Source organism: Streptopelia decaocto (genome assembly GCF_964273445.1).
Source record: "Streptopelia decaocto genome assembly, chromosome: 2".
In the NCBI taxonomy this organism is placed as follows: Eukaryota; Metazoa; Chordata; class Aves; order Columbiformes; family Columbidae; genus Streptopelia; species Streptopelia decaocto.
In genome coordinates, this window is record NC_138655.1 from 9,162,831 (window position 1) to 9,189,350 (window position 26,520).

General features: G+C 39.8%; 1 protein-coding gene across 1 annotated transcript in view; it reads right to left on the reverse strand.

The window, feature by feature from the left end:
* TG (thyroglobulin) overlaps positions 1-26,520 on the reverse strand; it is a gene marked incomplete at its 5' end in the record, with an annotated part of 163,359 nt that overhangs the window by 119,510 nt on the left and 17,329 nt on the right. The window contains 12 exons of the mRNA XM_082046264.1: positions 1,812-1,961; positions 6,662-6,886; positions 11,309-11,465; positions 11,925-12,079; positions 14,427-14,636; positions 19,205-19,405; positions 20,885-20,996; positions 21,690-21,802; positions 22,250-22,327; positions 22,914-23,051; positions 23,379-23,621; positions 24,926-25,513. Of these exons, the coding sequence (XP_081902390.1) occupies positions 1,812-1,961; positions 6,662-6,886; positions 11,309-11,465; positions 11,925-12,079; positions 14,427-14,636; positions 19,205-19,405; positions 20,885-20,996; positions 21,690-21,802; positions 22,250-22,327; positions 22,914-23,051; positions 23,379-23,621; positions 24,926-25,513 (2,370 nt within the window). The remainder of the gene's footprint in view (positions 1-1,811; positions 1,962-6,661; positions 6,887-11,308; positions 11,466-11,924; positions 12,080-14,426; positions 14,637-19,204; positions 19,406-20,884; positions 20,997-21,689; positions 21,803-22,249; positions 22,328-22,913; positions 23,052-23,378; positions 23,622-24,925; positions 25,514-26,520) is intronic.

Below are 26,520 nucleotides of genomic sequence, written 5' to 3' on the forward strand. Positions count from 1 at the left end.
ATAAAATGAATCACAGCACAAGAGCCATCACATCCATTTGTTACACCCCTCACCTTTGTTTTATTCTCCTTTTCAGTGAGAAAGAAAAGGCTCTCACACTGCATTATTAAATAATGAAGAACTTTGATTTTAATTACAAACATTTTCCCAACTACTTTACAGTTTTAATGATTTAGAAATATTTAGAAATCAAGTCTCTGTGTTCCACAAACATAGAAATCTGGAAATTTGACTCATATCGAAGGCAGCAATAGCAGGTGGAGAGAGCCTGACAGGTCAACCACCTTGATGTCCTCCTCCTGAGATGCTATTGAAGCATCAGAAGGAAGGAAGGAAGGAAGGAAGGAAGGAAGGAAGGAAGGAAGGAAGGAAGGAAGGAAGGAAGGAAGGAAGGAAGGAAGGAAGGAAGGAAGGAAGGAAGGAAAAGAAAGAAAAAAAGAAAGAAAAAAAGAAAAAAGAAAAAAAGAAGAAAGAAAGAAAAAAAGAAGAAAGAAAGAAAGAAAGAAAGAAAGAAAGAAAGAAAGAAAGAAAGAAAGAAAGAAAGAAAGAAAGAAAGAAAGAAAGAAAGAAAGAAAGAAAGAAAGAAAGAAAGAAAGAAAGAAGGAAGGAAGGAAGGAAGGAAGGAAGGAAGGAAGGAAGGAAGGAAGGAAGGAAGGAAGGAAGGAAGGAAGGAAGGAAGGAAGGAAGGAAGGAAGGAAGGAAGGAAGGAAAAGGAAGAAAGGAAGGAAGAAAGGAAGGAAGGAAGAAAGGAAGGAAGAAAGAAAGGAAGGAAGAAAGGAAGAAAGAAAGGAAGGAAGGAAGAAAGAAAGAAAGGAAGGAAGGAAGAAAGGAAGAAAGGAAGAAAGGAAGAAAGGAAGAAAGGAAGAAAGGAAGAAAGGAAGAAAGGAAGAAAGGAAGAAAGGAAGAAAGGAAGAAAGGAAGAAAGAAAGAAAGAAAGAAAGAAAGAAAGAAAGAAAGAAAGAAAGAAAGAAAGAAAGAGAGAAAGAAAGCTGCAAGTGCAGTAAAGAAAACCTAAGGAGCAAACTTTTCAGCACAGGAGTCCAATATCCACACAGGGATCATATATGGAAATGAAGTATGACAATTCAATCTAATGTCTTCTGTAGGCAAAAGCTAATCAACGATGGGGTACATTACAATAAATTTGTCGGGGTTTTGAGGTTTGTTTGGTTGGTTGGGTTTTTTTTAATTCCACTTAAGAGAATAAATAGATTGAAACAGAACAAAGCAGTCCCTATACTCACCAACATTCATACAAAACATTCTCACTACTCACTGTAATTTTTTTATCCATGAGCTAATGCTACAGAAAAAAAAAAATAATTTGGACGTAATAGGTGCTTTTCTTTATGGAACTGCATGCAAGAATAAGTCATTTAAACTGACTACACCAGCTTTAGTGAACACATTGATACCCGCTTTGTGAGAAGCATTTGTATTTTGGCGGAAAATGCTGCACAAAAATGCCAGAGTTCATGAAAGTGCCAATAAATGAACCATGTAAGGTGTTTCTCACTGATACTGAATGTCCAGATAAAGTTTCTGAGTACAATGAACACGTGTTAAGGAACCACAACATCCTGGATGAGACTGACCACTCATTTCTCATGCATTTTTGGTCAAAATACCAGACAGTTTGTTCTGTCTTTGTAAAACATCTTTGAATGTATGCAGAAGAGATCATAGCCATCCAAAAAACCCCAGAGGGAGAATCTTTTTATTGTTTTAAACATACAGATGAAAAAAAAAAATCCATTAGTTATTTGAAGACAGAATAAAAAGCATAAGGGAAAAAAATGAGTTCAACTTACAGTGTTCAGCACTGAATGCTCCATAGGAGTTGGTAGTTTTGCCCACAGGACACTTGATACAGGAGGAACGTCCTGTCTGATACTGATAGTAGCCAATAGGGCAGGGAACGCATTCATCATTCTGGAAGTGACTGCCCGGAGCACAAACAACTGCAAAGAGAACAACTAACTTATTACTCTTTTGGAATCCAAGCAGTTCAGGCATTTGCACACACATGTGTGGGTCTATATATATATTTCATGCTGGTAGACATGCCATAGGCTTCAAGCTCTTAATAAATGTATTCCTAAGTGGAATAACACAGGTGAACACTCCTTAAAAGTTAATTAAATACACCAATGACTGGAATATAGGCAGTGGTCTTCTTTTTTCCCTCAGATCACCCTAAAACTGTTCTTGAATTAGTGAACATCAAGCTCTTTGGAAATGCCAAGTCCAGGACTGATTTTCATATGTCAAATCCATTTGTAACAAGATAATGCATTTTGTGGATAGGTTCTGAAAGAAAAGGTACACGAGATAGAAACAGAGTAACTTCAACCACTACAGACAGAAACAGAAAGGTTTCTAGGAGCAGAAATTCCAAAAACATCATACAGAAACCCACCATATGGCAAGAGTTTCATTCTGAACTCCTGGTAAAGAAATTTTTGGAAAGTGCTTCCAAACTAAACAGTAATGGCTGGATTAAAAGTCACTAGTTGTGCACATGACAACGCAAACACAAAACAAATAGATATTTTTAGTCTGTATATATCTTGTTTTCAGAACAATCGGGAGTAATATTTACAGCTGATGCATTACATATTACAGAGAAAACTCTTTATGTTCTGGGAGGTCATGAAATATTGTTTTTCCCTCTAGATCATTCGAATGAGCATTAAAGCAGAAGAGTCACAGACACATTTCCAGGACAATATCTTTACTTGTTATTTCACAGCTGCTTTCCAGATGTAGATTTCCTTCAAAACACTATCAAATGTATATTTTGGGACTTTGACAAGGTGTAAAACTTCATTTCTGTTCTTTCCCTATGTCTTGACAGCAGTTTAAGCTTGTATGAGAGAGAAACAGTAATGGAAAATTGGCCATCCTCACTACAGCCCATATGATGAATTACTGTTCTGGCCAACATATGGGAAAGTAAAGTGATTTAACTTATAGGAGCACCTAAATTATAACAGACTTAAATAACAACTAGAATAAACATGACCATATCTTCCTTCATCTGCTGTAAATGGTCCAGTGGGAAGGTCTAGGATGAGACAACTGTGAAGCTGAAATTTTCCTGCTAAGTACATATCAAGGCACTTACTCTCGGTATAACACACATCTAAAATCAATTACAGAACCAAAAATTCCTGGATCAGACAGAATTCTCCTTTCTCAAGCACATTATTTAATACACAAGAGTGTCTGATAGATTTTAAAGACCTTTTCCAACACATGCAAAAAGGATCACGCTCATTACAAATGAACAACAGTAGAAATTGAAATGAAATGAGTAATCCATGCCTAAATGGAAGACAAAATGCAAAGGGAGAATAATTAAGCAATTAAAGTTTAAAAAAGAACAAATTAAGCTTCTCAGAGCATTCTCCTCTTTTTGTAGTTTTAGTCACGATGTGAAAGTAACACCTGTGTGTTCTATCATATTTTAAGCAAATAAAATTGCCTTTTTTTTCACACATCGGATCAAAAAAAGGGGAAAAAGAACAGAAAAAAAATGTTGGTGCAGAGACGTTTGATTCTAGAAGTCAGACAAACCATCATATTGTACTTTCAAGCTTTAACGTTCACACATTTTAACAACATAAGAAACTAAACAACAGCTTTGAGACAAATCTCAGAGCTAAACGTTAGCCCTAGGCCCAAACTTTGTAACCCTAAATTAGGCAAAAAATAAAATAAAATGTGAAAATAAAAATAATCCCCAAATTTAATCCCTGCTCCTGCACATGAAATTCGTAACCTGGTCTCACTTCTAACTAGACTCGGACTTCTGTGTACCAGGGGAACAACACACTGAGTAGCTAATTCAAGACTAAAGAACAAGTCACTGGAGCACAGGGTCACCACTCCTCACAGTATCCTCCTTTTACCTAAGACCAGCTTTTGCTATGCTAAGATGCTTAAAAACTGTCACAACTGATCTTTACCCAATGCTTGCACTGCTCTTTCTTCCTTCCAGGGATACTGGAAAACTTTGGGATGTCAGATTTTTGATCTAGATTATTAGAAATGAAGTCTTGAGCTGCCAGCTCAGCTAGAAATCTAGCATTTTATTTTACATTTCAGTTATGCTCTGCTCAAAGCAACTCTAATAGAATGGCCAAGAATTCTACATAATAAAAGGAACCTCATAAAAACATAAAATAAACCAAAGATAATTCATAAACAGGCTTCAGGTTTTCTCTTAAAATAAATGGGGAAAGAGGGGTTGAGTTCATAAAGTTGCCTTCTGGACAGTTCCTAGCTCTCTTCTTTATGACTCACACCTTAGCAAATAAAGTGTTTTTTGTCCTTCTAAACTTTAGCTAAAATAAAACTGTTACCTCAGACTCTTAAGGAATTATATTCCTAAATACCTGTGGGGTAAAGTAATTCAGTGTAGGAGTCAGACAAAGAAAAACTAACACAATGTTACCCATTTTACGGGCATGAAAACATGAAACAAAGCTAAAATAGAAGAAACAGATGAGTGTAAGGAAAATACATGACATGAAGAGGCAGGTTCATGCAAGCTGCTTGTTCCTAAATGAAAATATTAAGTTTATTGAGAATACCAGCAAGCTGCTGCTACTAAGACCTGTCCATGCTTCCTGAAGCAAGGGGAAACATCACTCACAGTGAAAAACAAGCAAATATATAAGATCAGGATCTGAAAAGACAATTCATATTCCAACAACAAAGTGGAACAGGAAGGGAAAGAGAATAACAAAATAATCCCTGTCACTTTCACACAACTTTTATTTCTGTAATCACAGAACTTCTGTACTGTAATCACAGTACTTCTTACTAGTAGTCCTTATTATTAGTAAAGAAACAGACCCAGACAGGATAAATGACCAGAATAAATCAATAATTTCAAATAAAAGTAAACATATATATATATATATATATATCCTAGAGGAACAGAAGCAGAATTCCTAAATCACCTATTTAGAATAAAATACACAGTCGTACTACACAAATCATTTTCCAGCAGCATGGATACTCTGACATCTCAGAATACAAAATCTCTGCAAAAAGCTGTTGCAGAAACTCTCCTTTCCATGTCTCTGTGCTAAGTCTTTTTTACTGAGTGACTTTTTCTACAGCTAGCTGGTTCAAATATGTATGAACTAACTTAAAAGGTGAATTAATTCACTGCTTCCTAGAGACCTTTATCCCTGGCAGGAAATACTTGGCAGAAAGATCCAATTCTCTGAAAGTTCTTCTGCTCTCAATGATGGATCCTACTTAATAAATAATACCTTTAATCAGTACATCTTGTTAAGTAACTGCAAGTTGTTACAGACTCCGGATTCTCAGTAGGAATTAATCTTTTTTCTGCATGGTGTATATAAATAAGCAAAAACTGAAGTGTTTTGGACTGTGGACATGAACTGAAATTGCAGTCAATTTACCCTTAAAGGTCCAAGCTGGAAACTGCAGCAGTTCAGAACTGATTCATCACTTGATTACCTTAAAGCCCTTGCCCAGACATAAGGAAGCTCTCCCAACATAAAGAGAATGACCATACCAAGCAGGGAGCTAGGATGTTTTCATGTATTTCGGTTTGCTCTCAAGGTCTCTTAACTTAAGCTGCATAGTGTTGAAGTTTTCCTATCTGAAAATATTCCCCATACTGAAAAACTTATCCAATACCTGTTACTGTTGATCTTAGAGAATTTTTTTACAATGAGAGTGGAAAAGTACTGGCCCAGGTTGCCCAGAGAGGTGGTAGATGCCCCATTCCTGGAAACATTCAAAGCCATGCTAGATGGGGCTCTGAGCAACCTGATCTGGTTGAAGATGTCCCTGTTCATGGCAAGGAGTTGGACTACATGAGCTTTGAAGGTCCTTTCCAAGCCAAACTATTCTATGATTCTATGGTTATACCTAGAAGTAGCTTGACATAGTGAATACATCCCAAACTGACATAAGTAAGACACAGACTCACTGAGGCAAACTAGGCCAACAAGAACATGAGGGTTGCACTGTAGGGGGGCTGATGTTGCCAAAAACACAAGAGGGGTTGTTCAGGCAAAGACTCCTTGGCAGCATGAGCTGGTACCTGGGAGCACCACGCACAGCCACGGGGATCCTTCAAAAGGCGAGTTTGGCAGCCCTGAGCAGGATGTTGGCAGAAACGCAGCCTGTTCCAGCAAAGCAGACTAAACAGAGGAAAGAAGATGAAAAGAGGGCAGAAGTGCAATCAGGTCTGAGTGTTGGCCAACACCAAGGAAGCTTCCATCTGAGCTGGCTGGACTTGGCCCAGGAATTCAGAGTCTAAGGACTTCTGTCATTTCCGCATCTAGGTTTCTATTTGGAATAATGTATCATCATCTGAAGCACCAGCTACATTACCTTTGCGAAATCTTATCAAGGATCACATACACTACAGAAAGACTTTCTCATACCAGACAGATCTAAAAAATCTCCGAAAATGTTTGTAAAACCTACTGTGTCAGTGGCATGATGCCTATTTCCAAATCAAAGCACTAATTCTCATCTCTCCTCAGATTTGCCATTCACGTTTGTGTTTCACACCTTTGATATTAACCATAAAGACAAGTTCACTGAGGATTTTCAGACTTTGGCTTTGTACTGATTCCTAAGAAGGGAAAGTTAAACTAAGACATACCACATCCTTGTGAATTTGGGGCTACTTTCCCAGGAGATGATGTTCTTCGAAACCCGTTGCTACATCCTAGCTGCACAGTTGGAGACAGATCAAACTCTTCATCCCGGGGGAAATCAATGACAGAATCTGCTAGGAATTGCTTGGAGTCCAAATGGAGCAGAAAATAACCACCTTTAATCTCTTTCATAAATGCTCCAATGAGGTTTTCTCCAACAATTGCATTTTCTAAAGGAGAAAAAATGCAACGAAACAGCATAAAGATACTCTGAATATGGGAATGGATAACCACACAGAGACTGATGAACTCTACGTTAAAAACACGGGCAGATACAGAAATACAGCCATGTTAGCAAACAGCAGAAAATAATAAATCTGGAAAGTGTCTGTCAGATTAAAGTCCTAATGTCAGTATATGTAGAGGGTGCTAGAGAAACGAGTGGGAAAAAAAAAAAAAAAAAAGAATATTCAAAAACTAAAGCATCAGAGAACAAAATTTTAATTCTGAATTACGGAAATCCAGCAGATGAAAACCAGGATTATCTGACATTCAGATTTAATTTATTCCTATTTTTTCAATGGGTATCATTGGCATATTTTCCAGCATTTTGTTGGTTTTTTTTGATGGTCAGCATCTGTAGCAACATAATAATCACCTTCCATCATACTACTGATACTCAATGTACCCGGCTATGCAACAGTCATGCTCTTTACAATTGCTGAAGCTGGTGTCTAAAGCTGGAAAACAGTGAATATCTTTCCTATTCTCTACGTTATAGGTTACCCAGACAGCTTCCCTTTTGACGATTTGTGCAAGGATAATTTTCAGTGCTAGATCAAGAGTGTATTCCCCAGTCTGGCTGGACCAAAAGTGCTACAAGAACAGTGTTCCCAACAGATTGTGTTTGCTATCACATTCTGTTCAGCCCTGTAGGCTTTATGGCATTGAATGAAACGTTGATGTGGTTTACTGCTTCAAATTTGCAAGACAAGGACCTTCTGTAGCTACAGGTGATGGGCAACCCAGCAAATGGGAAGTCCTGCACTCTGTAACTTTGAGTTTTGCAAGGACACCAACAACCTTAGATGCTGAATTTCCATGGGAAGGATGTTATATACATGCTGTACAAAGATGATTTATTTTGTGACTGATGTGTCCAAGGCATATAGCTGAGGGTACCACTGCCTTCTCATGTGGTGAGTTTCTCAACTCTGCACTGGAGCCCTGGGCTGGGTTTTCAGTTGTGTGAGGAGAGAATTTTACAGCCAGGTACAAGGCTGTAAACGCACTGAACAGACTGTACCCTTGCAATGCTTTTTCTGAAGTATCATCCTAGACCTTTGATACTGAAAGTGTAGGTGCCCTTTTCTGTCAGAACGTTGCTCTGTAGCTGATTGCTGTTGTGTAGATGTCACTTCTCCCTTTGGAGAAGAGGGACATGAGATTTTTACACTTATGAGCTACAGTGAACAGACTTTGCATTAAAGCTGACAGCTGTGTCCTAATGTTCTCAGTGCTCTGTTTCCTCCAGCTTTGAGCTGCTTATCCTTCTGCTGCACTGACACATACTATAACCAACAAAACAGCACTTAGTTTTGTTCAACTCCAGTCCAAAATGATACTTGGCTCATGAGGAAGTAATTGGAGATCAACATATAACCAACAACATTTTGCAAATGTTTTGCCAGAGATTGTCTCATAATTGAAAGCAGGAATAAGCAGATTATCCTTTTATTCACACAAATATCCTTCTGAATTGCCTAGTGACTAGAAGTATCAGAATTAAAAATAACCTTGAAACGACAGCTGGAGGGAATTCACATGTGGAAAAGAAGCAAACAGTCAAATCAGTAAGAACTCATTTAGGTTTTTTGAATTTCCTTCAGTCTAAAATGTTTCCCTGTGTTGAAAAGTTCTTAACACTATCACTAAATGTGGCCCCCCTATGACCACAGTAAGTATCCATGCATACATAGTATCCTTTACATTCAGAGTATATAAATGAGTGTTCAACTGCAGTATACATGTTCATGCACTGTAAATAGACAAGTATGTCCTGGAACATCTCAACAGACAACAATTCAGTGCCTGACAGACACACCAGCCACAAACTCACTGGTAATGTCTTACACAAGCTGCCTCGGTCCAGCCCTTCCAGCAAGGCTGGCCAGCTTGGGGCCACACTTCCCTGCTGACATGGGACCAAGTGTCTGGTCCAAGATGAGCCTCCTGGGACCTTCAGCATGCTCTAAAGCGTGGCAGATACAATAGTGCTACCCTCATTTTCCTCCTGTTTTGCTGCATGATTTTGGCAATTCAAGCTACTACACATCTCATACATTGTTTGATTTACTGGAAGTTCTTACTAAACGTTTCTCCAAGGCCTGGTATATGTTTAGGGACTTAGACTTCTCAGGGGACAATACATCTTTTCATATACAGAAATATCCTACAAATTGCTACATTTCATGTTATGCAGTGGGAAGAAATCTGTTTTAAGATTTGCTGCTGTTGAATGAAACACTAATTTCAATAGGAAAGGGATCATACCATTACCTGGAGTTTATATTGGCCAAATGAGAAAGTGAGAGAAAGGAGAAAAACAAAACAAAAATCATTTTGTTGTTGTTGTTTTCTTTTAAGAAAATACAGAGTTCAAAGACACAGCTTAAAATACTGTTTGCATAGTTCAGGGATTTCTCTCCTCTGGTCTCACTGATGGGGGCTGTTTACTATGTGTTCATCTACCCCATTTTTATAACCCCTAGTATTTTTTGCCTGTCGAACACAAAAGATACAAACTGCTGGAAGTATTCCCCAATGTTTTGGAGCTGAGGTCTAAGCTACAAAGCCAAATGGCGTAAGAGCCTTCAGGAAGGATTTTGCACAGCCTCAGAATTCAGTACATGAAAATATCTGCAAGAAAAGAAAAGCAATCAAGCATTCACGAGTGATTTAGTTTTGAGGCTCTCCAGTGGGAACATGTGCACACTACTGGTTTGCAATTTTTTTCTCAGCTACTTCACAGGAGGAAAAAGAAAACTTCTCATTTACCTGTAAAGAAGCTAGGAGAAGAACAAAGCTATTTTAGTGACGCCAATTTTCAAATCAGAGAGCCAATTTGCACCTCAATCAGAAAGACTTGAAGCTGTTTGTAGAAGGCAATGGAAGCTAATGGTGTCAAGAGGATACAGAAACCAGGTTCTGCTCTGCCTCATCTGAAACCAACCAGTCATTCCCTGAAAAGCAATTTTAGTACTACTGGGAAACTACAGTGTGGAGAGTGTAAAAAATGTAATGCCCTCCAAGGGGAACACTTTTAAAAGTAAAGCTTAGTATAAAACCAAACACACTTCTACTTTGATCCACCTTCTGCAAACTGCTCGAATATTCATGTTTCCCTTATAATTTGGAGCAACCTAATGGACATAAACATAAACAGATTGTAAAGCCAGGAACCACACGACAACTGCAGCTGCTCTCTGTGACCTGAACACTTTTGGATTCGGTTTTGATCAGACAAAAAGTGCTGTAGGGCACACAACTCCCCGTCCCAAAGTCAGAGGGAAGAACAACTGCAGCCAGAGTTATTTATTTTTGGTGCTGGGAAAACCACTGCAAAGCAGTAAAACTGGAGAAAAAGTGGCACAGAAGGCATTTGACTTTGGAGTATGACTTTTATGTCTTTTATTTTAAAGGGAAACACTAACTATTTTGAAAGAAGTTACATCATCCCTAATTCACTCAGAGACCAGAGTGGAGATCTCCAAGTCCATGGTCCCTGCATAATTGCTCTAGGACTTCCAAGGTAAGGGTCATCCTGTAGTGTAAAGTGTAAATAAATAAAAAAAAGGGGGAGTGGGTGCAAAAAAAAAAAAGGAAAAATAAAAAAAACTTGGAAGAAATTAGCTGTGTTTTTGGCAGCGTGTGAATTGTGTTGCTCTGAGTCCAGCCAATAAGGAACACAATCTTTTCCACCACTGAGGACCTGCCTAAGGAAGTGAACATCTGGGGCTGTTCCGCCCATGTCCGATAAAGTAATTTTCAACCTCAGTTAGGGAAGCTGAGGTAGTCCTATCTGAAAGAAACATTAAATCATAGCTCCTTTCCACTGTGCACTCACTGAAAAGAGAAATATATCAACACCAAAACCAGTACCTTGTTAGTGCTTCCTAAGAGCAGACACAGGGAAGCAAAGCAATCAAAAACAAAGCAGGATTAAATCACAGAATCACAGAATCACAGAATGTTAGGGACTGGAAGGGACCTCAAAAGCTCATCCAGTCCAATCCCCCTGCCAGAGCAGGAACACCCAGATGAGGTTACACAGGAAGGTGTCCAGACAGGTTTTGAATGTCTGCAGAGAAGGAGACTCCACAACCCCCCTGGGCAGCCTGTTCCAGTGTCTGTCACCCCCACTGAGAAGAAGTTTCTTCTCAAATTTAAGTGGAACTTTTTGTGTTCCAGTTTGTACCCATTACCCCTCGTCCTATCGTTGTTTGTCACCAAGAAGAGCCTGGCTCCATCCTTGTGACACTCACCCTTTATATATCTGTAAACATTAATGAGGTCACCCCTCAGTCTCCTCTTCTCCAAGCTAAAGAGACCCAGAAATATCATAGGAAAAAACCACCAAAACCAAAACTTACCAATATCATGTAGGTCAGGGAGCGAAGCTGCAGGGATGTTTTCCAGCTGAGTCCTCCACGTGACGTTCACCCCCAGGCGATCCACACTCAGGCATTCGACATAGACAGTGGAATCATCACAGACAGAAACTGAGCCGGTATCTCCAAACGTATTTACCTCAAATTCAAAATCAAATTAAACCACCATTAGTCAACCTGAGAACCTTCTAGTTCCTCTATTCATTTGCACCAGTCTATGCTCAAAGAAAACATTTTCAAAGGGCTCTGTAAAAACAAAGGTAGAAGTAGTAAAAGATAATTTTAGGAGGTCTTTTACTCAAATCAAAGGGTTCTCTTTCATAAAAATATATTTTTACTAAATGATGAATTGATGTGATATAACTTCTACGGTTACCATTAATCTGATCTACTGATGTGGGGTCAGTGAAACTAAAGATCCTATTTTCCCAGCCTTCCATTTGGGAGTGCTGCCAATCCTGACAGATTTCATGGAATTTTCTGCTCTTCTACCTCTATTGAACAGGTAAAAAAAAAAAAAAAAACAAACCACACAACAAAATACAACACACCGAACAAAAAACCCTGGCAACAATAGAGAATAAGTAATTGAAATTACCTGGAGGTGACATAAACCACGAGCCTTCAACTCATCTAAAATAAGTATCTGGAATGCCTGAAGTAATCCAGAGTAGTCAGAACTACACGTCCTCTCAGGCGGTAGCAGCAGTTGAAAGTGTGTTTGAGCTTGGACTGTCTGAAATAATTGGAGCTCTAAAAATTAAGTAGAAAGGGCATTTAATAGCCTCAGTATTTAATGTATGAGTTTCAAAGTTACTTTGAGAAAAGATAGCATTGATTTGGCATTTTGATCTTGCATCTATAATGTCTCCCCACTTGTAGGTGAAAGCAATGGAGTTGTTGGTAGTAAATAATAAGCAGCAAGAGACATGCTTGATAAATACATATGTTGTGCATTAGATGAAAAAAATATTATATGGTTATAATAAAGAGATATTTTACACTGGAAAACTAACAGAGGGATGAGGAACAATTATTGACTTGTTAAATTCTGCATCTCTTAGACACAATCATGAAAGAGCTTCTGTTTAAAAAGTGATTGAATGGTTAAAGCAATTAATACTAATTCAAATGTACCTTCAGAAATATAGCTTGCCAAATTAACTGTTTTAAGAGAGAATAAATTTGATTGCATAATAATGACATTGACATGGAGATATACAAAGGCCTTCCAACTTTCTGATAGCAAACCAAAATGGCACAAGTAACAAAAATTCATGAAAAATCCATAAGCTCATCAGTCACAAAATTAAAATCTATTTAAGCCAGCTTTTAACCAGAAAAAAAATGTGCAAATATCTTCTCTGCACTGGAGCTACACTATCCCAGGCTTCACAGAGGGTTTATTATCTCAGATTCAGCACAGCAGTGATGCTGTCATGCCACCTCCAAACAGAGCTGGCTCTTATCCCACCAGCCTGGAGAAGCAGCAGAGCTCTCCCTCAGGGCGCATTTTGTTAGGACAAGGGGTGATGGTTTTAAACTAAAGGAGGGGAGATTCAGGCTGGACATGAGGAAGAAATGTGTTACAATGAGGGTGATAAAACACTGGCCCCGGTTGCCCAGAGAGGTGGTGGATGCCCCATCCCTGGAGACATCCCAGGCCAGGCTGAATGGGGCTCTGAGCAACCTGATCTGGGTGAAGATGTCCCTGCTCATTGCACGGGGGTTGGACTAGATGAGCTTTGAAGGTCCCTTCCAACCCAGACTGTCCTATGAGTCTATAATTCCATGACTGACCTCCTCTACAGACCCTTGCAGCATCACCTACAAGTGTCACTGCTGGAACACAATTCCCTGTCCCTCACACACAGAACAGGGGTGGGAAAACCTGGGAAGCATCCAAGGAGAACCGTGGGTGGCACCAGAGGACACAAAAACCTGCTTCTTCCTGCGAGGCACAAAGTCCTCTATCTGTTTAGTTTATCAGAGAGTAGTTAAGAGATGACTTAAGCACAATCTCTAAGTGTACACATAAGGAACTGGAAGTAAGGTTTTTCACAGCCTGGGTAATTATCCATTGGAACAAATTACTAACTGTTTTGGTAAGTTACCTATTATCATGAAATTTATTCAATTGCCTCCAGATATACCGGGAATTTCTTCTCTCTCCTTAAAATAATGTTCTATTTCAAACACATATTACTGTGGGAAGTCCTGAGCTTGTATCAGACTGAGACTCACTCTCCTCTGTCCTCACAAAGTTAATTAACTGGCATCAGGCAAACATCAAAGTTACTTCATGAGATGCTACAAAACCCTAGCAAACATGATTACTGACAGGCAAAAATCTCAGCCTGAAATTTAAAGTTTAAAATAACTTACATTTGGAATAAAAGACTGGGGTGCAACTTGAATGTGTCAATCCAGCAGTTAACAGAATGGGCTTAACCCAGTTTGCACTTTGCAAAGTTAAGCCCTGCTACGAATTGCTGTTTTGATCAGAATGTATCTCTATTTGAAATAATTGAAAAAGCCAACATTAATATCCAATTACATGAGCTCTGAAATAGACAACTGATTCTTCCAAGATTTAAAGTTCTGTTTTTTTCTCGAAAGAAAAATGGTTTAAAAAACACCTCAAGTCAGCCAAAGACAACAATAATCCTAAAGAACAGACTGCTGCAAAAAGATGCAGCAGTAACAGTGACTTGATTATGCAAATAAACAGTCAAACTCTGCCAAACTCAAACATCTGGCACTCATCTGTTCTTCCAGGACTAAGTGGTTCCAACAGAACCACTTGACGGTGCCAGCATCTTTTAACTTGCAAAGAAAATCTGCATATAGATTGAATAACTATTTATAACTATATTATTACAGAAAAGCAGGACTGTTTCTGGCATAGCAACCAGCCAAGAGGCAAAGACGAAGATGGCAGAAGACGGGGCTAATCTCCTACACTTAATTTAGCAACTCCCATATAGCTGTTGTGTCCTATTATCATCATTCACACAGTAGCTTCACGATGAAAGTGCATTTTTGTACATCTATTTACATTGCTCTGTGCCCTTCCCATCCCACTGTGGTTCAGACGTACTCTGGCAGGCCTGATACAGTGGGGCGGCCGAGACCCACCGACGTCGCTGCACATCACACTGAAACGACGTGCTGGAAGAGGAGCTGTAGAAGCCCTGGCGACACACCAGCCAGCACTGCTGAACACTTGAGGCTTGACCAGAAATGTTTTCACAAAATACAGCTCCGTTGGGAACAGACGAGGCACCGAATGGCAGAGCACACTGCGGACCTTTGGGCACAGGAGAAAGGCGATATATTAGTGGCAAACCATGAAGCACTTCTAGTAAAAAGTCCACATAAGCCTCGTACCAACAGAGGAAACCTGGACAACACTTGGCACATTTCCCACTCCTCTCAACTTGGATCTGGTTCAATGTCAGCGTGGTTCAGTTTACTAAAGCTGGTGAAAAGACACATATTGACTTTGATGGGTAATGCAATGGGTCCAGAAAGCTACGTGCGTGGTTTATAAGAACAGATAAGTTTAGAACTTTCATGAATAAATTTAAGCAGGAAATGAGAAGGAGGTTTCCAACCATCAGCAGAACAAGCCTTTACAAAAGATGTCCACTGGAAATCACCAGGTCCGAAAAAAATATCTCAGTTCTCTTTAGGGTCACATTTGAAAACTTTAAGATCAGGAGCTCATGACTGTGGTGTGTTCAACAGCACCAGGATATTTCTGGTGACCCAGCAGGTCCTTAACAGTAGTATACAGCTTCGGAGTTGGTGCACAAAGTTTACCCTATTGACTCACTCTACATCAGTAGTTATTTCAACCCTGCTAGCCCTCTGTAACAGGCTGTTATAGCAGACACACTACAATGATAAGTAATTCTTACTAATCAGTACAAACCAGCTGCTTCACTTGATATTAGGCAAATCTCAACATAGTTACTGAATGTATCTAGTAATAATTAAACACTTATGAGTTCTAGAGCTACAAAACATAGGAATAAAAAACAACTTCCTCAGAAATAAATATGAAGGTAGAGACATTCTAATATACTACAATGCACTTGGTTGGTGTATATATAGATCATTTTCCAAATACCAATGCTCAGATCAGTCCCAACCTTTCTCCAATGACTTGGCAGGTTATAACAGACAAACTACAATAATAAGTAATTCGTACTAATCAGTACAAACCAACTGCTTCACTTGATATTAGCCAAATCTCAACCTAGTTACTGAATATATCTAGCAATAATTAAACACTTTGCTGGTGCTTCATTCTAAGCAGCCTTTCTCTCCCCTTCTGATGGAGATACGGAGATTAATTCCTTAACTTAGCAGCCACTTCAGTTAAAGCTTAAAATGTTGCAGGATGAATCTGAGATCCAGTGTGCACAGCATATCCTTGTTTTACAACCCTGAGAATTTCAATGCCAAAATAAAAGACTTTCATATTTGTCTCTCTGAATTGCCAAATGTATTTTTTTCCAAGTCGCTTCTATAGCACCTTTTCTGCAATAACTCTGTAAATGGGGCCACTATATCCCTCCTCTTCACTCATTGACACTGTACCCTATCTCTTCTTCAGTGAAGGTGGAAATGTGGCATCGTTGCTTAACAAATTTTTAATAAACTTCCTGAGATTTTAGGACCAAAACATATAATGTAAAAGAGTAACACTTATCCTGACCGGTGTGGACTATTACACAAGCACAGAATCATTTTCATTTGAAAAGACCTTTAAGATCATTGAGTCCACCATTATATGTAAATTAATCTCTCTTTATATAAAGTATATTAAAAACAGTGTTTGCTCTCTTTATTGCTCTAACACATTTCTATAGTCAGCAAGTCAAATGCATTCTCAGCTATATGCTGCTACACTCTTTGGCTATCAGTTCCAACGAGAGCTGGTGTGCGAACTAGTGAAATAATCAGCCCCCAAAACACAAGTGATGGATGGTTTTCTGCTGTGGTTCACAGGTTTCGGTTCTCAATCAGTAAATTTATCCTTCTTGCATATGTCATCTCATTTGCTATCATTATCAAGCCTGCACCTTTTTGTCATTCTTCTATTTGTGCCCCACTTTCTCAGTGCTGTAAGAGTGAATCAGAATCCAAAGACTGACACTTCTTTCATAGGTGTTTCTAATTATTTCTATAAGCAAATCACCTTCTAAGACTTTCTCACTCCACTCAGAGCTGCGGAATGCGAGGATGACGATGGCAGCTGCATCGAGGACTGCTAGGATACTCGGCATCATCTCTATGGTGCATGTCAACTAGAAAAAGCTGAATTCTATCTCTGATGGAAATGATTAAGCTAATGAAAACCTCATTGCATGCACTGAGCACTGTGAAGTTATTACTTGCTGTTTACAGCTGTCTGTTCTGATGTTGGAGGAGAAGCTTATCATATTTTTCCACCACAACAGCTTATTTTGCTGATAGTCAAGATCTCCGAGATAGTGAGACAGAACTGCCTTCTCTTTTTCCTGAACAGTTATTAATATTAGTCAATCCCAGTACTAGGCTGGAAAGACTGAGGGGAAAAATGACTTTTGCTTCTCTATTCTTACACAATAACTAAGTTGTTTAGAATAAAAAATTCCATTGTTAGTTCAAAATCCAGGAAAATCATTAAAGATTATTTCAATGGTATTTCTATGCAGAAAATAACAAAAAGCTTTCATTAAAGCCAGGTTTCCACTATATTTCTAGAGCAGTTCACTCTCTCAGCACAGTCTTTTAAAAAAGAAAGGGCATTAATCATTCAGTCACTATTTCCTCTAGCAAAAGTACAGCATTACATGATCCAAGAAATATCAGATGTGAATGCAAAATGTAAAATTATATTAGGGGCATAGTTTGGGGCGCACCAACACCCTCCTTAGAACATATTCCATAAGTTCCCTTGGAATTTAGGGCGAAATGTAGAAAATGAGATTTCATGGAGAGAAGATGTCAAGGACTTAACATTTACAACTAGTTCTGACTTTTCTCTGGACTACTAGAAATGTTTCCACTTTTCTCTGTTCAGCTTCAGAGTCTATGGGAAAGTCCATCCAAACCGCTGAGTGTTGGGTCTCACATTGAGTTCCTACACTTGGTCCAAACAAAATAAAATCACTCAGCCCCATGTCCCACAGAGATACTAGTCCATAGCTAGCCTTCAGTACTCCTGTGCTGTCTTGCCTAAGACATTGACCTGTTGAAAAGGGTCCAGAGAAGGCCATCAAGATGATCAGAGGGCTGGAATTCCTCTCCTATGAGGACAAGCTGAGACAGTTGGGGTTGTTCAGCCTGGAGAAGAGAAGGTTCTGGGGAGACCATATTGCAGTCTTTCAGTGTTTAAAAGGGGCATATAAGAACAATGGAGCCAGACTCTTTAGCAGGGCGTGTTACAACAGGACAAGGGGTAATAGTCCTAAAGGAGTGGAGATTCAGGCTAGATATGAGGAAGAAATCTTTTACACTGAGGGTGGTAAAACACTGGCACAGGTCGACCAGAGAAGTGTTGGATGCCCCATCCCTGGAGACATCCCAGACCAGGCTGGACGGGGCTCTGAGTAACCTGATCTGGGTGAAGATGTCCTTGCTCATTGTAGGGGATTTGGATTAATGACATTTGAAGGTCCCTTCCAACCCAAACTATTCTATGATTCTATGGTTCTATAACCTGAAAGCAGGATGGCAGCAGCTCTGTACTTGTTAGACTGATCAGCTCTGCTTCTCTGAAGAGCTAGAAACTTGTATTGGACTCCTATGCTGACACGGCTACACCACCCCAGCTCTGGAGCCAATCTCTTTAGAACTCATCTCCACACAACTCCACACTGCATGGGGCAGATACAACCCTGGCTCTCCTTGTGGCTTCTCGTGAAATCCCATCCACATAGCTCTCTATCAGTACAAGAGAGTTCAAAGAAAATTATGTTGGCCCAGGAGCTATCTAATTTATTATGTCTTACAGCCAGTTGGGCTGATACAATCAGGTATTTGTTTGGTGAGCATGTGTTGCTCTTTATTTAGCAGAATCACAAAAAGGAAACAGAAGCAATTTCTTATCACATGGTCTCATTTTCATAAATCTGCCAACAGCTGTCATTAAAAAAAAAGACAAAAACCATGGAAACATTTGTGTCCTGCAGGTACTAGTTGAAGGTTTTCTTTTTTACATCTCTAGTTTCCACTAATCATTACACTTTGGAGCAGAGCCTCGTAGAAAGTTTAATTTGCTTTGTTCCACTTCAGTGATGGGAAATGTATGAAGGCCCTTGCAAATTGAATTTATCCAAATTTCTCCATTTTGGACGTCTCACTTGAAACAAGTGAATTCCAGTGCTTCACAGCTCCGGTCATGCAGGAAATACCCTGTGAATAGGTAGTGTTTTGGCACATCCTTTTCACGTCTCTGGTCAAAAGTCAAGAGTAGGAATGGCAGAAACACACATTTTTCAAGTTTTATTTCAGCCAGTTGAATGGCTTTCAAAGCCAGAGCCAGCTCAGACTGGAACAGGTTCAAATTTGTAGCAGGCTGTCCAGATTGACTTTTTAGCTAAGTTAAATAGCTCAACTATGATTTAACCAAGTTTATGAATAAGGAAAAGTCGAAGATCCATTCCCTTCTCCTTTCACCCTGACAAATCACTTGAAGAAAACCAGATATCATGCCCAGGTAGGTCTGAAATCTGCTGTAACACAAAAATAACCATAGCACTTGTGCAAAACTCTCTGTGAAGGTCTGGAGAGAAAAAGCTTAAACACAAGTAAATACTGGAAAAAATTAGGATCTAAGTCAAGTTCCAGACCAGAAGCAACACGACTCAAGCAAGAACTCACTTGCACATGCAGGTCTTCCCCCACTTATTCGTGTCCCTGGCACCTCTTCTCCATTGTCAAAGACACACCAGCAGCTCTCTTGATCCTGGCTGCACTGCACAGGTGAGAACAACCCACCGTCCCCTTCACATTGTGGGATGTAGCCTTTGCCAGCTTCCCGTAAACTGGTTTTAGACTTCAGCATATTACAGAAACTAGGACCTTGAAAGAGAGAAATTCATTGCAAGAACTGAAGACAACAAACTGATCATCTGCAGATATGAACTATACTAACGTATAGAATTGTCCTGAAGACTTTCATAGCAGTGCTTTCAACCTGTGTTATCAGAAGGAAGCAATGAAGTGATCATGAAATCATAAATAATTTGAAGCAGTACAGAAATGGGAAATTCTACTTTCACTAGAAAAACTACATTTTTTCTAAATATTAAAGTGCAAGTTATATGGGATTGCATGGATAAAATAGTTGTAAAAATACTGATATTTATTTTGCATTTATATCTCTTTTTTTTTCCCATGGATTTGATAGTGTATCATTTAGATGTTGATATTTTAAATAAAAAAAATAATATTTTTAGTAAGAATTTTTGAGCAATATCATTTTAAATGTAATAATATGCTTATTTACATTTTTAATTAGTCAAAATGTCCCAGTTTTATACCTTCAAAACTGGAAAGAAAACCCAACCATGAAAAAGCAATATTTATGATCTCCCATAAATGAATAAAACAGGGACATGAGCATGTGGAGCCACACAAGAAGATCCAAAAAGTTCAATCTGAATCTGCGACAAAGTTGGTTCTTACTGTTCTGTTCACCTGTGTCAGAGTAAGCTTGTAAGCCTGTGTTACAAAAAATTATTCAATTAATTCCTCAGTGAATGTAGTTACTTATCCCACTTCAGGCCTGTTCATGGACTTCTATCATTAGCCCATCCATAAGAGAAAAAAAGCAGACTTGCTGGGTCAGATGAAAGTTCTATCTAATTCACTATCCTCTCCTGAGTAATTATCTCCTCTGTTACTGATATTGTGACAGAAGGCTTGCCTAACTCCAGCAGATCATATTCCCAAATTTTCCATGGGAGATGGTGGGCAGAAAATCACTAAGGAACTGAAGAAACAGGGGGAGCAGAACTGGAGGCTCTTGGGCAGAACCCATGCACAGGCTCCAATAGGGCATCTCAGTTCCTACAAGCAGGGATTCTTCAACTTTTCGGATCTACCATCTCCTATGATACTTCAACAGTTACTCTGTCTTTATTTGAAGACAGTGAAAAGGTATTATAGATGCAATTGCATTCCACGGAGCAGTTGAGGACCATGTAAAATGGTCTCACTTTCTGCACATGGCCCAGTTCCCACAGTTCAGGATTCACTGTCTTAAAAACTCATCCGTAAGCCCAAAGAATTTCCTATAATGGTAAGAAATGGAAGGCAAAAAAATGCATAGAAGTCTGTCCATCAGTTTGTCTAGGCTGATATCTTTCTGGTATTATGAAAGTAAAGTACAATTATTTTCAGATACCCTTTCAACAATGATGTGCTTGTATCTACCACGTCACTTAGGAATTAAACTGTAAGCTCCCCATGTTTTCACAGGTATCATTCTGAAAGATGAAGTACATGTGCCACAGAGCATGAGATATTGCCACTGTCTGTGGGTAAAGTGTAACTCACACTCAGGATTGCCATCCGAATCTTTGCTGCCACGCTGGAACACCTCTCCTGACACAGGATTTATGCACCAAGTATCTGTGTCGGATCTCTGCAGCACAGCGTATTCTCCTGTCTACGAAAAATCAATTACTTGTCATTGCAGAGCAATGTGTATTGGTACAGACACACCAGAATCCATATCCCAAAGCAGATAAAATATCTGATTATGTTTATATTTATTCATTAATACAACATGCTAAAAAGAAACAAGAAATATTAAAATATAGTTTACCTATTTTAATACACAGAGCAGACCCTGAGAGAAGCAGTATGCAGAACTGAAAGCCCATTGAGATGAAGTTCAGGTATAATCTTGGTTTAAACTGTCTGTTCCTTGACCATCTCAGGGCTCTATCCTGTTCACTGCAATGTTTTGAGAGCATCATGGACCCTATTTTGGGATACCTTCACCCACCTCTCTCTCATCCTGACATTCTCTCACAGCTCAAGAAGAAAGAGAACCCCAGATTCAGCCACTTAAGTTGTACCTTTTAAGCACAGCCTTGCAAAAGGACCAGGCAGAGCCACCTTGTAGGAGGGAAGCAAAGGCAGGGACAGAGCTGCCTAGTCCCTGTTTTAATCTCAAAATTACGTAAATTCTGCCTTATGCAGGGCAACATTGGCTGTTTGTTTTGTCTTATATTTTTCTTTCAGGTTAATCAGGGGATGTTTAAGGAGCATAGGCTGGAACTGTACAGGCCTTTGCTTTCTTGTAAGCAAAACCAGGGAGGTTTTCTTTCTTCCTCCCTTAGTCATGTGAAATCACCTCAAGGCAGTAGGGGATGAAGAGATCGGCTGTAGAGGCATCCAGCTTTGAGCCGCTCTGTCTCCAGCTGGAAATTAAGGCATTGGTTCGAGATCGCTGGCATGATGTCTGGCCTGTAAGAGGGAAAACATTCATGTATGTTAAAATAAATTCTAATAAAACTTAAGCTAGAGAAAGGGGTATACTCCCAGCTCCTTCACACATCTCCATTTGGCTTTGCTACCACCTAAGCAGGGTATTCTTGATTGGTGTTTGGTAACCACAGAATCACAGGATGGTTTAAGTTGGAAGGCACCTCTGGAGACATCTGGTTGGACATCTGGTCCAACACCCCTGCTCAAGAAGGGCCATCAAGGTCCATTCTCAAATTGTGGAAGTCAAAATCACACATAGCAAAATTAAATTAATTAGCAAAACAAGCACAAAATTCCTTTTTCATTTCTTGCAATGGTTAGAAACAAGCCTTGCTCCATGCATATCATACTAGAAATTTAAATAAATATTAAAATTTATAAGAACAAATTTGTAAGACAAATATTTAGGAAGGAAAACCAACTGACATTTGGGAAGTTCTGCTGAGCGTGAGACCAAGGAATCCACAACATAACGTCCTCTCTCATCCACGCACCAGCAATGACCTGGCCAGGGAAGAAAAGCAGCTTTATTTCAGATGTTGTTCTGCAGTGTGCTTTGTTGTGTACTGAGAAGAACTTAATCCTCAGCAGCGCTATAGAAAGTGGTCAGTTAATCTAAGTCACAATTAATTCTGCTATCCAGAGATAAGCAGACCACACGTCAGAGCAGCGGTGAGAATGGAGACAGAGCAGTTCTGGTAAGATTCTTCCATTGCAGCTCTACCCTGCAGCGTATCATCTACTTCCAGCAGTTCGGTATCATCCACAAACTTGCTGAGAGTGCATTTCAGCTCATCATCCTCATCATTAATGAAAGCATTACGCACTATGCAAGACCAGCCCCTGAACTGACCCCCAAGGAACACTACTAGCAGTGAGCAACTGAACATTGACTGAATTTTGAGCCCCAATGAGCTGTCACTTGAGACCTTCATCCAGTCAATTTTCCACCCATCTTGTAGATCACTTCACTTATCTCCCATTTGGCTACAAGAATACAAGATGTTCATCTTTCTATGAGAATTCTGCTTAGTTTTTCTTTGCTCAGATATCCCAGAGTACCTCGTTAGCAGAAATGTTGTTAGCTCACCTGTGCTCTCGTAGCACTGAGCTGGCTCCCAGTTTCCCAGGCCGTCACACTGTGGGATGTAAGGGAGAAATCCCAGCCGCGTTGCTTCCCCAGCAGAACGTTTTGAAGTAAAGTGACTCCGCCAGTAGAAATGCAAGACTATAAAAGTAAAAGAAATATATTAGTGTCCAATCTAAGAAGAGATATTTTGAATGCAGGTGTTTCTAAACACCTCATTGTTCCCTGCACTTCAGAAGGGAAAATAACAACTGCTGCAAGTACACTGAGGTTGGTAGGTGTCGAGATCTCATATATGCATGGTCTCATATATATCAGGCAATTGATATCAGCCATTGGATTAGTAGGTTAATTACACTGATTAATGATATTTGCTGAGTTGCACTTCTTTTCCAGAGAAGTTGAATATGACATAGAATACTCTTGCACAGATTCTGGCCATTAAGGTCTCATCCCTCTTTCACCTACCTGACCATGCAGCCAGCTGGAGAGCGTAGTCACTGCCCATTAACAGCTCCTCAGAGACCATCAGCTCTGACTCGTAGGGCCGAGCAGAACGTAGGAGGTCATTGTCTGTGAGCTGTATTCCCTTTGCCATCAAGTAGCTTTCTCCAAAAGGGAAGTGGGAACTATTTGATGCCAGAATGAGCTGCTCTGCCTCCTCCATAAATTTCATGGCTTTCTGCTTAACACCTTCACATATACCAGGACCTGTAGAATCAAAAGGTATTTAAATGCCTTTTACCTAAATCTAATAAAGATTAGCATATGAAAACTAGCTGGTCTTCTAATTAGCATCTTCTGTTTCCTTAAAATCATAGAATGTACCGAAGGTGGGAGGGACCCGCAAGGATCATCGAGTCCAACTCCTGTCCCTACATATGACAACCCCACAGTTCACACCATGTGTCTGAGGGTGCACTTGCTCCATTTTGAATTGCTTAACAAAGCAAGCAAATGAGACTCATCAATGCCTAGCTATATAACCACGAGAGTCCAAGAGCACCAGGAATCACCCAAACATTCTCCAAGTCTTGGGCCAAAGGCCTGATGATTTCAAGCTACCTCCTTCTACAAATGGAGTTATTATGTCTTGACAGAGCTATCTCTCCTTCAATGCCATAAAAATGTGGATAATGAGAAAAAAGAGTGAGAAAGAAAACAGAAGTTATATTCCTCGGGTCCAGAGTGGCGGCTGACACTGTCCTCTCCACACACCTACTGAACTACATGGCAGCTCAACACACTGGACCAGCTCAGTGAAAGCTTCTCCATGAAAACAACTGTCTGCTAATCTACTTTGTCCCCTTTATTCCACATTTGCCCACAGGACTGGCATCTCCAGCAGTCCTTGCTCATTTGGAAGTCTGTCATTCATTGTCTTGTCTCTTTCTCCCAGCTGGAAAATTACTATGATGTCATGAGAATGGTTTTAGTGACTACATCTATAATATCAGTCATTGGCTGAAGTAACCCCAAAGAGGGACCAACAGGTTTGGTAGAGATGTCTAGACAGAGTTTACCAAACTTTAGTGCTGGTCTCACTCTTTTGCTGGGGACTTCTAGGTGATACCTGTTACTCCTGACTTGATAAGAAACCGTAAAGAAAATTCCTCTTGCCTCATTTTAGGGCATTCTTGAAAGTCAGTTACATCCCAGTGTAATAATGAATTTTCCATACAACTCTTCACACACTGTTTCTAACTTCAAAGCATCCTTTGTCATATGGACAAGTATCTTCTGCAAAAGTATTACATGTCTAAATTGCAAATTATAATATCTACACAAACTTGATATGGAATTTTAGTCCTCCTTATTCCCAAAGCTGAGAGACTGTTTATTTACAAAAAACTAGTTAGCCCAGCTCTGGTGGTCAGTGACAATGACAGTATTGATGATTTTTGCACCAAGTCATTGTCTCCTACCTCCCAGCACTTGAAAGGACTTTCCTCTTGTGGCATAAAAGCAAAGACCAGAAACACTGCTACTTATGTGCCAGAAAGTCTCTTACTTACATGCTGGGACCTGATTCACTTCTGTCTTTGTTCCTTGCAGCTCTTCTCCTTTGTTGTCAACACACCAACAATCACGAAGTTCAAAGTGGTTTAATGGAGCACTGAAATCAGTGTACGGTCCTGGGTAATAGGTCAGCTGCTCATTCAGAAGCTGCCAGAATGTATATGGATCCAGTAAAATGTTCTCAGATGCATAGGTCACGTTTCCTTCCAGCATTTCAGGTGGGAGATCAGTGAAGGAGGAATACGTGGTGAACGCTGGGAAGACATTCTGGTGCCCAGCCTCGTACAAAGCTTTAATAAAAGCTGAAAAGCCTTTGGAAGATGCCTCTTTATACCCAGTTATGATGTTCAATAGATCAGCAACAGGCAGGGCTTCACCTTCATTGTTCTCTGCAGTCCACCTTTCATACCACTCAAAGGCTTGCTCAGGAGGGCCGCTGCACTGCACCTGCCTCCAGCCACCCGCAGCATCGCACTGCGGGACATAAACGCTGGAGAGCTGGGACTGAGCACCTGGATCCGACAGTGCGACTTTCACAGCTTTTAAGAACTCCTGTCCGGCTCTCACTTGGCAAGCACTTGGGCCTGGGGAAAAGCAAAACATGTACAGCATATCTTATGAACGCACTGAAGGTATGCAATACCCCCTGCCCCCTTAGTACTACAAGCACCATTACTAAAACTTAGTCACTTGTCCCAATACTAACAACAACATTTCTGGTCTGTTATTAAGAGGTCCAATGCTCTTAAGCTCCTCTGTTGAACCACAGTAAGATTTCCAAAGGCATGTGAGCACTGAAAGATGCATATCGATACAGTTGTTAAAAATATTTGAGCACATTTGGCATATGTAGTTCTTACTGGGGGGATACGTGTTTGGTGCTACTAACAAGCTATTTTCAGATCCATTTGATAATCTGGCTGTAACTTCTTATTCAGCCAATCCCTGCAAAAGCAACCATCTGAACAGTAGGATAATATTCATTTTATTTCCCCTTGGACCTAATCAGAAATTTCAGATTCTGTTGGCCTCTCTTCCTATTCTCTACCAAATATTGCAGCTGACTGTAAAAATACCACCACTCAAAATGCTGGAGTGAGTTTGTGTTGGAAGCCTTTTCTACCATCTCTAGAGCCAAATTTTATTTTGCCACCAAGCAGCTTTACAAACATAGCAAAACATAGGAGCTCATCTCCTTTTGAGTACCAGAGAATTATGAACCTGCTTATTTTTGATTGTACTACAGATTGGTTGCTAGATATAAATGCCCTACCAATTCAGATAATTGTGGTAAATTCCCCACTACTACTGCAAACTGCTGTTCAAAAAAGCTCCTTCACTAGGTACCATTATCATCTGTTGGATACTTTGCTGTTCATTCCAAAATGGCAGGGCATTCTGTTGTTCTGTTCTCCTTGTTGATGTACTGTTTTCAGTTCACAGAATCTTGAAAGACAAATATCCCTAGCCTATGTGCTTCCTTCTTCCTTTGTACTACGTTACTAGAAGGGCAGAAGAGGCACTTCATAGTCTATAAGCAAGCTGTAATGCCAAACTGATGTCTGACAAGTAATTTGTGACTCACTTTTCT